Source organism: Salvelinus namaycush, chromosome 34 (genome assembly GCF_016432855.1).
Source record: "Salvelinus namaycush isolate Seneca chromosome 34, SaNama_1.0, whole genome shotgun sequence".
In the NCBI taxonomy this organism is placed as follows: domain Eukaryota; kingdom Metazoa; phylum Chordata; class Actinopteri; order Salmoniformes; family Salmonidae; genus Salvelinus; species Salvelinus namaycush.
Window position 1 is genome coordinate 13064934 of NC_052340.1, and position 12263 is coordinate 13077196.

Genomic DNA, 12263 nt, shown 5'->3' on the forward strand with positions numbered 1-12263 from the left:
CCTGAGGCCACCAAGTGACTGTCCAACAGAGCACCAGAGTAAACAGACAGTCAGATTTACTAAGCATTTGCACTTTTGCAAAGTCTACACACTCTTTATTTACCAAAGGTAATACAACTGAGAAGTTAGGTAAAATATTTAACACAAAGGTAAAAATAAGCATTCAGTAAAGAAAACCTTACAAATATTTGATGGCTTAGATTTGTTTTTATTTCTAATTGCCTTATGAAAGTAACAGCTGCAAACTCTGCATCAGTGCAAGGACTTACCAATTATGGCCTCCTGTTATGGAGCCAGATAGCTGCCAAAAGGTTGAATGTATGTATAATTAGGATCGTAAGAAAATCCATACGTAAATTGTTAGGATCAAAAGAAAAGTCATGTGTGGAAACATGAAACCTAACCGTTAAATTAGATCTGTAAATGTACAAATTCTGTTACGACTATGAATTAACATTTATACGTTCAATTCTTACTTTAAGTCTCCCTTTACACGGTTACAGATATTTTTTATACGTACAAACTTTTGTCAGGAATGTGGCATCTGCAAAGGACATGAACCGAACGTAGCTAGTTGAAGTTAGCTAGTCAATCAAGCAACTCTAGCCCAGACGTAGAGTTGCTTTGCAGCATCTGGTTTCATTTCCAAAGTCTAAAGTTTGTTTTAGAACGGCATTCGATAACGACGTTATACCAGTAGATGGCGTAGTATAGGCTTGGGCCTTCAGCAAATGACTTGTGTGAGAAGGATACTATAAAGATGCAGAAGAGCCTTGTCTAGAATAACCACCTGAGCTGAAAAATAGAAAGTAAATATGATTTGGGCTAAGCCTATTCTGCTATCTAAATATGCCATGCTGTTGTGTTATTTAATGACCTTATAATTGCATAATTCGTTTTTATAGCCACGTGGGGCTACTGTGGTGATCATTTAACCTAATGAATCACACTTTTTCCACTATTTGGGAGCACGGACTGTAGGCCTTATGCAAATTCCACTCTATGTAGGCTTGTTATAGCCTTTTGCGTTGCACAGTCCTATAACGCAGAGGCTATATCCATATCAATAAATGAGACGAAGCAAAATATTGATTAAGTCTTCGCTATAACCTGTCCTAAGCAAAATAGCTAAGGCGTCACAAATAGCCTATTCTTATTGCCAGATCTGTTTTCCCTATCAGCCACTGCATGTGCTTCTTCAACTATTTTGTTTAACATTTATTTAGAGGCCTGTGAGTTAGGGTCTCTTCTTAAGGGAGGCCTATATTTAAAAACGGTTATAAAATTCAAATAGTTCTACAATTATTCCACAAGACACCAGTACCTCAAATGATAGCCTAAATTGCAATGCCTTCAAGTTGAAGGCCTATTTTAATAAAATAAAAAAAATTGTTGTGTGGATTGGCCTAAATTAAGCATTGAATTATTAAAAAGTGATAGGCTAAATAACTTTGAGAATTATGATAATTTTGAATACACACATGGATTTCAATAAACAAATGGATAAGACTGTTCTATTCTCTTTGATTTAGTTCCTATTGGAACTCAGACAAATGACTGAATGGATGACATACTGACTGAATGAAGGTGAATGAAGGACGTAATGTTCAAATATGTTGGAATTTAACATATGCTCTGGCTACTAGGCAAATAGGCCTACATTAGGGTATAATGACTATGGCTGCATGCCTCCAGAAGGGCATCTCCTGAGATTGAAGGGTGCTTTTCTGAAGGTGCGTGGTGCTGCATAGAGATCAACTGGGCAGCAGTGTTGTGATGGAGGGAAAAGCCTATAAGGAGACTATCTAAGACCACTGCAACAGAGTTATTGTAAAGTGTGGGAATAAGCTTATGCCAGACTCCGCCTACGTTAACCTCTCCCTTGTTCATTTCAAAGTCCATATGTCCATGACCCGATTCATATAAATCATGTCAAATTATAAACCCTTCCTACCGAATATGCTTTGGCAAGATTTTGAGTGATGAAATACATTTCATAATACCACTCCAGTGATCATATATAATTCATAGATTCACCAAACAGCTATTATTATTCTGTGTTTCATTACTCCTGGTATATACTACTGGTTATGATTTCAGACAGAGTCCAGAGAATTGGATGGTGCAATATTGTATTAGTCATATGTTGATAAGGTGCATGCATGGGGATGTCCACGTCACCCAGACATATGTCCATGCTGTAGAGATACACCTAGCGGACTGAAACTTCACTGTTGTAGGCATAATACAGCTAGTGCTATCTAGACTTGAGCTGGCAAACAAATCCATGACATTAGCTACCTAAATGTGAACTCAACTGAAGAGTAATAGAGAATGGAAACTTTTAACTTGAAAACGTGCAGGATACCTATTTCCTGTTTCCCTGACGTATGCTTTTTTAATACTGTGTTATACTTGTTCGCGTAGCACTCCTTACAAGCCGTTGGGTGTAAGTTTTGTTTTTTGTTTTTTTTGTGAGATGAAACTTCCAAAACTCTGAAAGATATTGTATGTCAGAATTACAACACAAGATTTGTTGACGCCTAAAATGTTAGTCCATAATTAACATGGTATTTGTATGTTCACAGATGAAATTTCACGTTTACGTTTCACGCATGGCTTTTCTTACGATCCGAACAATTTACATCTGGATTTTGTCACGATCCTAATGATACGTACGTTCAACCTTTTGGCAGCTATCTGGCTCCATATCCTGTGTACTTATTTCATCCAACAACAGGAGGGTGTGTGTGTGCCATGCAATAATTAGTCCTCTGAATTCCAGAATGTAGCATAACAGCTCTTCTTGGCAATTCCAGACAGGTTGATTGTTTATTTATCTAAATAACCCAAGACACGTGAATATCAAAACAGGCTCTCCTCTTGTCATGATCTACTAGTTCATTAATTAGTTGTTCCCTCTGACACACAAACTGCATTTTGTCAACTTGTCAGTTTGTCAACTTTGTAACACGTCATGTATATTATTTTAAAAGACACACATGGGGATTCTCATTCATTTTGATGGTGCACGTGGTGCTGTCAGTGGTAATGACACTACCAAAGTGGTGGACAGACTATTTATATGAATGGTAGCCTATACAGTCAAAAATTCTAATTATTATAAAGTGCAAATAACTATGTACAGTTAGCATATGTATAGAATATGGACAGCACAATCATTATGAAATAGTCTCAAAAAGCAAAGAAAAAAGTACAAAAATAAATCCCCTTTTTAAAAAAAAGATTTGTGTTATAATGCAATTTACATAGATGTCAGTTAGGTCCTCATATTCAATATCTGCTGTTCATTGGCAACTTATTATATCTGTTTTCCAGACCTGGGTCAAAAACATAATAATCCAATTATGTTTTCAAAGTACTTGAGCTGCGCTTGATTTAGTTTGGGTCCATTATTTCGGGCAAACTAACCTATATCAAGCACAGCATATTGACATATGTATTTTACTGTTGGTCTGCAACTTACTGCATAGGCATATAGTCACTTAAAAGTATTTCCCTCCTGAATGATAAGTATTATCTTTGTAAAGAGGACTCCTCTTTACACTGTATGTACACTTCTCTGACTTGGGCGAGTGGTTCCCCTGGTGACTGAATCTCTTTTCAGACGTGTAGAAGAAGACTGCCCATAGCTAAAATGACTGTCTTCTCCTGGTGTGGTCAGAGGGGCCTTATGACTGGGTGTCTCTCTACCCATAAAGTCTACTTGCTTCTGCCTTTTGGAAGTGAGGCTTTTCTGATGTTGCCGTTTGTGTTCAAAGCGCTTTTTAGACTTTCTATACTGCTTTTCTGAAGGGGAAAGCTTTCCATACTGCATCTCTGAAGGGGAAAGAGAAAAGGTGTCCCATTCCTCGTGCTTAGGCTCTATCTTCTCTGTTGAAAAGCTGCCTAGTGATCCCGCTGGTGCTTTGCTCTCCTTGTCGATGCTATATTGATCCTCCCCTTCCTCTGTTTTGATGACAAGCTTTTTCAGATTTAGGCCTAAGTCCAAAGTTGCTGGCCGTTTTGGGACTGTGGTGTAGTCGTCGTTGCTGTACCCCTTTCCTGCTGTCTCCTTGTGTTTTTTCTCATGGCTCTTCTTGGTTGCGAGGTAGAGGAAGCGCTGGGGGCAGAAGGAGCAGTGATACCGCTTCTCTGTGCTGGGGCTGCGGGCACAATTGTCAAAGCAGGAGCCATTTTCCATACAGCTCTTGCATATGTAATCCCTGCTGTCCTCAGCGGTCTCGCAGCTGGCACTGGAGGTTTCCCTGGGGGGACACTGCTTTGCGCAGGTCCGACAGAAAGTTGGGTGGCAGCCAATGATATGTGCTCTCAGACCCGATGCCGTTATGAAGGTGCTTGCACAGATGTCACAGGTGTACGTCGTCTTTGGGCTGGTGTTTCTGAGACGTTGTTTCAGCTCTGTGCCCTCGCTGCTCTCTTCAGCGCTTCTGCATCCTTTATCCAGGTAGTCTTTTCTGGCCCTGGGCACTATTGAGGATGTCATGGAATAGCGTAGATGACGTCTCTCTTTTCTGTGTTTGGATCTCAGTTTCTTACTCTTCTTCTTGGGTTTGTAAGAGTAATAGGGACGCCAGAGCTTGTCAGCTGTTTCACGGTCAGTGTGGTCATCGCATGGCTCTGGCTCTATGACAGAAATTACCTCTGTCCTGAAGCGGAGGCTGGAGCTCTCCATGCTGCCCTCTGCAGGCCGGCCCTGGTCCCGACACCTCTCCTCTACCTGGCTCCCGCTGCTTCTTTTCCTCTTCCTGGGGAACAGCTTGGAGCCCTTGATCCTCCGGCGAATGATGGCCTCGTTGCCAATTTTCACTGTGATCTGGCAGAGTGGCAGAACGTGACCATCCACGGAGGGACCTGGACACGCAGGCGTGGCGATGTACGTTTCAGTTTCCCCCCTTGCAGTCTTGCTAGGCGCCAGGCTCTCAGCCTCTGGCATAAAAAGCTGACTGGTCATGGCTTCAATTCTCTGTGCTGCAGCTGAGAGCTCACATAGCCTGTTTAGAGAGCTGTGTGGGTTGATTTTTAGGAACGGTAGATTATGACTGTTGCCCTCCGGGTTCTTAAAACCTTGGAATGCAGCACCATCTCCATAGTCCAGTGCAGGGGACTCCCCACCTGCCTGCATTATGGCCAAGGGGGTTGTATAGCTATATGGAGGCCCATTACGTTTGGAGTGAGAGGCCTGTTTTCCTGTGCCTGCATCATGGTCTACATCTTGGTCACAGGGCTGATCAAAACTGATGCGTGGCATTACTGATGCTACCACTTTTGGAGTGGCCATGAATGTCACAGGCATTGAGAATAAAGCAGCATCTTGCTTACCCATAGCGCCAACATCTTCAAATGGAAGGATGGGAGAGCTGCAGCCCAACGGGGCCTGCTCGCTGACCTCCAGCTCCTCTGAATAGGTCTGACTGTAAGTCTTATACCGTCTCTTTCTAAACTTCATAGGCAGAAGCCTGTAGAGTTTGATGGGGTAAACGCTGCCCTTAAATCCACCATTTGCTGACTTCTTACTCACAGACAATCTGGGATGGATTCCGTGGAAGGCCTTCTGGTGGTTTTTTAGGATGTAGTAGGTCATGAAGGTCTCTAAGCAGAAGATGCACTGGTAGCGACGCTCACCTGTGTGCCAGATCTCGTGTTTGGTGCGATACTCGGCTAGGGCAAACACTTTATTGCAGTAGTGACAGGGGTACGCCCTCTGCCAGGAGTGCACATTCTCGTGGCGCTTCAGACTGGAGACGGTCACATATGCCCGTTTACACACACTGCAGTTATAGACCCTCTGGCCTCCACTAGGTTTCACTAACCTATCTACAGCCTGCAGTGTTTTTGACGTGGGGTTCATTTGGAGGCTGGTTGAAAGGAAAGGGTCAGGGAGTTCAGGAGGAGATAACTGGACATCAGTTGCTGTATTGTCCATGCTTGGCATGCTGTCTGAATAATGGTCTGCCCCGTCCTCTTTGCCTTGGGGCTCGTGTTCAGGCGAGCCCCTCTGTGCTTTCGGGCACACCGTCTCGTGGTTCCGCAACCGCTTCAAATGCATGAACTTCCTGCGACAAAACTTGCAAAACAAATGACTGACAAACCTTTTTTTGTGCATTTCTGTGTGTACGGTGAGAAGTGCTTTGTTGGTGAATATCTCTGGACAGTGCTCACAGCCATAGATTGATATGCTATCTTCCGTGTGGGGTGAAAGTGGAGGTGGGTCCAGCTCCCTGTAGCCATTATCCATGGCTAGAGACAGCTCATTGGCCCTGCTTGTATGCACATCTGTCTGCGGGTATAATGACGGGGGTGACGTTCCCACAGGTTGTACAGTGGGCTTAATTAATAACGGGCTGCTTCCAGTAGGATGCACAGGTTCAAGTGCTACAGCCAGTGTTAGAGGTGTGCATTTATTCAAGGCGGCTCGTAGTCTGTGGCGCTTTTTGAGTGGGCCACTATTCCTGTTGGCTAGTTGCCTTGATTGGGACTGTGTGGGTTTGGTGTGCTTCTTGTTGTCCTCCTGGTTGCCAGCCCTGTGCTCAGGGGCCCTGGGTCCCTGGCTGATGACTGCGTAGGAGTGCTCTGACAGTGCCTGCATGGGCTCATTGTCCACCGCAAGGGGGAAGGGGACAGGGCAGCCCGCTGGGGTCTGTCCAAGGTCAGGGGACTGCCTCTCCCCACTGTGCAGGTCTAGTGGGGTGAAGAGGTTGTTCCCGGGACCCACCTCAGTGATAGAGAAAGCATTGGTGATCCGCGGGCCTCTTGCACTGTCCAGCTGATCTGGCCTGGAGGTCTCCTTCTTCGCTTTACGGGGCCCACGGGCCTTACTACGGCCTGTGGTCTTAACAGGGTTGGTTGAGGTCTGGATCTTTGGCCCACCTGAGCCCTGCCTGTCTTGTTCCACCAGTTTCTCTAAGAAGGGAATTCCCAGTCTTTTTCCAGCTGCCATCAGGCATCTAGTGTCCTCTGTGCTAGGTGATGATGTCACCTTGGAACAATAGATGAGGTTGAGGATGCTGGCGAACACCTCAGACCTCAGGTCCATGAGCTCCAGCACCTGGCTGGAAGTCCACACCTCAGGGGAGGTGAAGGCGCTGCGGAAGTATCCGCTGCAGGCAGCCAGAATGTTCCGGTGAGCCCGGAACTTTACATCTTCCACCACGATGGTGACATCACAGAAGAGGCCCTGGGAGCGCTGCTCGTTGAGCCTGCTGAGGAGCGCCTGGGGATGAGAGCTGTCCACCAGGCCCTGGGTGCAGGGAGACGCCACCGTCATCTGCAGAGAGGACATAAAGGAAACAGGCATTCTAATTGGCCTCAAAACATTGATAGCCAATTGCTTATGCACGTTGCTTATATTCACAATATAAAATATGAACACATTCATTACATTTGTACCAACTGAGTCCAGTTGGTAGAGGATGGCGCTTGCAACGTCAGGGTTGTGGGCTCGATTCCCACGGGCGAGAAGTATGCACTTACAGTACTACTAAGTAGTAAGTCGCTCTGGATAAGAGTGTCTAAATAACTAAAATGTAAAATATATTAAATTACTTTCTGGAATATAAAAAGAAAAAAACATGAAAGGGGTGCATACATTTTCTTATGTGGAATTGGAAATGGTGTTATTTATTCTGCGTTTTGATTCTTTGGTATTTCAAATAATTTAGGCTATAGTTGTGCAAACAGTAACAATTCCTTCCATACAGAGATAATCTAAGGAATATGATTTAAGTTACTTTGATTAAAGCATGGGCTGGGTTTGGCAGTAATGGCCTTATGGAAATCAAGTGGAATGTGTGTCAGTTTTATAGGAAAGCAATCCAGCTGTTCTTACTTTGTCACACTAGATGGCAGTAAAGTTTAAGGAGATGATGCTGGCATACCATATATTGAAGAACTGTAGGCCATATGTTACTTTCCACAAGCCTATTCAAATAGATTAACCAGAACAATATCAAGTTCATGAGAATATACTAATGTAATACTTCTGTAAAAAGTTACAACAGCACAAAGATGTCCTCTTGACATTACCTTTAAATGTTTACAGTGCTTGGAATAACCATTGTACATGAAGAATTTATGACGATTCTCTTTTGGGGGGGGGGGGGGGGGGAACCACCTGGAAATAAGAGCACTCACCATTGTTTGAAAACCAATTAAATTAAACTCCTTGCTTACAGACACTTATATTTTACATTTTGAATAATTGCCTCAAATGTGATAGAAATATATATTTGTAACCTATTCCTGAAGACTTATTGCTTCCTGGTGACTCTGTTGTTTTGTTGTTGCCGAAGCTGATGAGGCACATTAGGCTACTTAACGCAGAATGACTACAGTCTGGAGGCTTAATAAACCCTGACTAAGCATGCACTAGTGAAGTGCCTGAAGCAAAATGACTTGTACCTGGCAAGTGATACAGCTGGTGGAGTGGAAACTACAGTGAGGGCAAACATGTTGTGATTCAGCCAGGATGTGGACTCGTTCTATCTACTTCAGTCAGTCGTTTAATGCCGTTCCAGGTGACCAGCCATGCTAGAGTTATTGCCCTTACTGGCTGGCAGGTACATCAGCATATTTCATACTGAGAAGCACACTGGGTTCAGGTTGATGGCAGTATATGAGATGGGAAGATTGTCTCCCCTGACTCATTCATCCTTTCTGCCCCTAGCATTAGTTAATTATTCGTAAGCACTGGAGGAATGTTTTGACCCACACACAGCTTAGTCAGAGCTAATACAGGGATACTTAACCAACACCTTATAATTGAGACGGGGCAGCTGCACTGGGCTATAGAGCCACTGTAGAGGAACGACCACCATGTTGACTCCTGCTGAGACGATTTAGCTCTTTTTAGAGCAGAATTCAGTTGCTAATCCAGTCACGGCTCGCACATGCAGCTTACACAAAACGCCATCTGTTTCACAATATGCATCTATAGACATCTGTAGAGCATTCCCACTGGGCACACGCTCGTTGCTTCCACGTTGTTTCCACGTCATTTCAATGAAATTACATTGACCCAAATGTGGAGTAGATGTTGAATTGGCATCTGTGTCCAGGGGGTTGTTTTATGTTTGTGTGTAAAGGCAATAATATGCTGAGTCTTCCGATGCTGTTGCATGTGGTTCAATGGGATTTTCATGTCTCTTATCTTTCTGTCTACCCTAAGAGAAAATGTAAAGAGCACAACAGTTCCTGTGTGTTCCTCCCAGGGGTGTGCCTATGTCACTGTGTGAACTGGTCTGAGGCAACACCTCTGTCAGACTCTCACACAGGATGATGCTTAGGTTACACGCAAAGGCAAGTAGCTTCTGCGGTTAGATTAAATGTAGCCAACTTGTATCAGCATTCTTCTTTTTTTTAAACTTTCTGTTTGCATGACTTATTAACATGATTCTGCCTATATGCTGCTGAAGCCTAGGCTACATAGTTTTATTTTTATGAGCATCCTGATTTTTGTCCCTGACTTCTATCCAAAGAGGTCTCTGGACACTTCTTTATTTTAAGATCAGCGTCATAACATACTTCCTAATGCAAAATGTCTTCTTTCCCTGTCAGACATCAAAGATGTAATCCCTGATGTCCGGCAGAGGTGCTTTGGACAGCATCACAGCTTTGCTTACAGAGAGAACAAGGCTATCTGATGGTATAGGTCAGCTCTGCAATTGTGGCATTGTTGTTATGCATATAGTACGACAGGTTATACATATGCGCTACAAAATGCTGTTACTGTAATTTTCCATGGCATGGTGGCCATTTTATATTTTCTTCTTTATCCTCGTTGGAGGTGAGCTGTTGGGGTAGGTTAAAATGGCTGCCCGTTTATGGGGTACCGTTTGTCCCTGATCCAGATTGCCATTAGACCATGATGTTGAGATGAGACCCCTTCTTCTTAACAAAAAGATCACTTTCCATATACCCTCGATTGAATACTTCCCAAGAGGCATTCCTATTGCACCCAGTTGCTTGTTCACCTACATTACACCTACGTGTGTTTTAATATCATTGAAACTGTTCTCATTTTCAGGTCTCTGTTTCAACTGACTGTCCTAAGCATTACGTGCTACATATTACTCAGAAGAGGCAGGGAAGAATGAATAACCTAATGACAGGTTAGATTTACATAATTGCACAGCAATAAACCATACATTCAGCCCCAGGCCATAAATACTTTAATTTGACTTAACATGTCCGTATTGAAACATAAAAATGTCTCTTTTTTTTTGTAACTTAACTTATTAAAGTGATCACACATCCTTGTTTGTAAAAAAATTAATCTGAATAAAATACATATTTTTGCTAATGTTTTCTCTAGGTGCCACGATTACAATATGGCTGGCAGCAGACCGAGAGAAGAGTAGCCTCGCCGTATCGCTGGGAAACAGCCTCCTGCCTCCCCGTCTGACAGGCCTCTGTTGTCACGGCAACATGCTGTGGCGCAGCGCTTATTGGGATTCAGATTCAGATGGATGGCGGGGCAGGCGGGCGACTGCATTAGCTGTCTGGGGATTTGGTTTGGTCCTTCCTCACAGCGAGCCCTGCCTGTCTGCGAGCCCCAGCACTGCAGATCTCTCATGCTCCAACGCCACTGCAATGGAGGCTTTCCGCCCTTTGTTTCCACTCTGGATATGTGTCGGTCGGTGTGTGAGAGTCTGCAGCAGAAATGCAGCAGTCCGATGGACTTTCTTTCTCTTCCGCTTACGGCAGGCGATGTGCTTCAGCCTTGATGCTGATTTCCCTTGGTTTGTGCCGCTTTCAATGCATTTTCATCTGGAAATTGCCTGCATGTCTGCCGGTTTCAGTTGATTATTTTCAATAAGGGCTGATATGACCAATTCTCTCATCTTGATGTGGTTTACTCTGTTCACATATTGAGCGGAAATGTTGAATTAGTCAAAGGATGTCTCTTTGCCACACCCAAGTTCACTGTGCCTTAGAATATCATTCGATGTGCATTTCAAAACCTGAAAAATGTAAATCCCCTAATTGCTATGAACCACAAGGCGAGAAAAAAACAGTCTTGAATGCAAGCTGTCTAGTCAAACAGAGCGAAAATGTTATAGCAGAACTCACACTCAAGCCACCCCGTGCAATATGTGTATTTCTGTTAAAAAGCAGTTGTAGATTGGGTGGAAACGTGCAGAACATACCTTTGCGAATCAGAGAAAATGACACAGAAGACGAACAGCCAAAAACATTACACAGTGTCCCCTCTACTGTACAGAAGAATTTAAAAAAACTTTGAAAGGAAGGCGAAAGTATACACTTTTTTTCTAGACTTGTCGCTGCCCAGTGGTGCCGTTAGAGGCAGAGCTTTCGCTGTTGTCTTTCTTGCCTCTCCCTCTCTCACTCCCTCCCTCTCTCTTTCTACGCTGCTCACTCCAGCTCCAACGTCCACGTCCTTTGCCTCTCCCTAGGTCCTGGTCGAGTACTCCGCTCTCTCCTCTTCCACCCAGTCCTGTCCTGGCTTGCCCCAGCTCTCAGACCATTGACCACAGGATTCCCACATTAACGTTTAAAAATAGCTAGATTGGACTATGGGTCTGTCTGCTGCCTCTCTGCTGCCCGGGCAACTTGAGTTCAGCGGCATCTACTCTGCAGTCGCCAAGCAGGAAACGGCAACTTTATTAAGCATGGCTGAGGACGGTAAGACAGAGCGGCTCAGTGCTACATCACACACCCCTACGCCGTGCTGCACAGATCAGAGAAAAAACGCCTAGGCTGCACTCCTGCTAGCGCAGTTACAGCGATACAACTTCAACCATACTACAAAGCGCACCCACAATCACATTTCTGCTCGACCTCCACCATTCATACTGTATCTTACAGGGAAGCTGGATCTGTAGCTCACTTTCAAACACGTCACATCACACTCGCCATCTGTCTCATGCCTATGCACACAGGCGTTTCTCTTTGTGCTACCGTATACACTCAAACCCTCTCTCCCTCTTTGTCAGCACGTCTGTGTACATTGCAGTGCATTGCCTCATGAACACAATTAGCCTGCTATGCTCTTGTTTGTATATAGCAGCATGATCAATGAGATATCGGCGACTATATATAGCTTATTTATCTCGACTGCATCTGTGCACTTTCAAAGTAAGAAAAAAGGACTGAGGAGAGAGCTAGAGGAGAGGAGGACAGTGGGTTCGTCTTTGTAGCGGCTGCTGATGGATGGGAACACAGAGGGATGCCTCAACACTGCAGAGTGCAGGGGGGAGGGGCTAAACCAGGCAGGCAGGGCA

The 12263-nt window shown here is 44.2% G+C and overlaps 1 protein-coding gene across 1 annotated transcript; it reads right to left on the minus strand.

Annotated features, from left to right (window-relative positions):
* Window positions 1-3562: 3562 nt before the first annotated feature.
* On the minus strand, window positions 3563-7318 carry LOC120029179 (zinc finger and BTB domain-containing protein 38-like). The gene has a single exon (XM_038974476.1). The coding sequence runs from the start codon at window positions 7316-7318 to the stop codon at window positions 3563-3565; it is 3756 nt and encodes a 1251-aa protein (XP_038830404.1).
* Between the last annotated feature and the right edge of the window lie 4945 nt (window positions 7319-12263).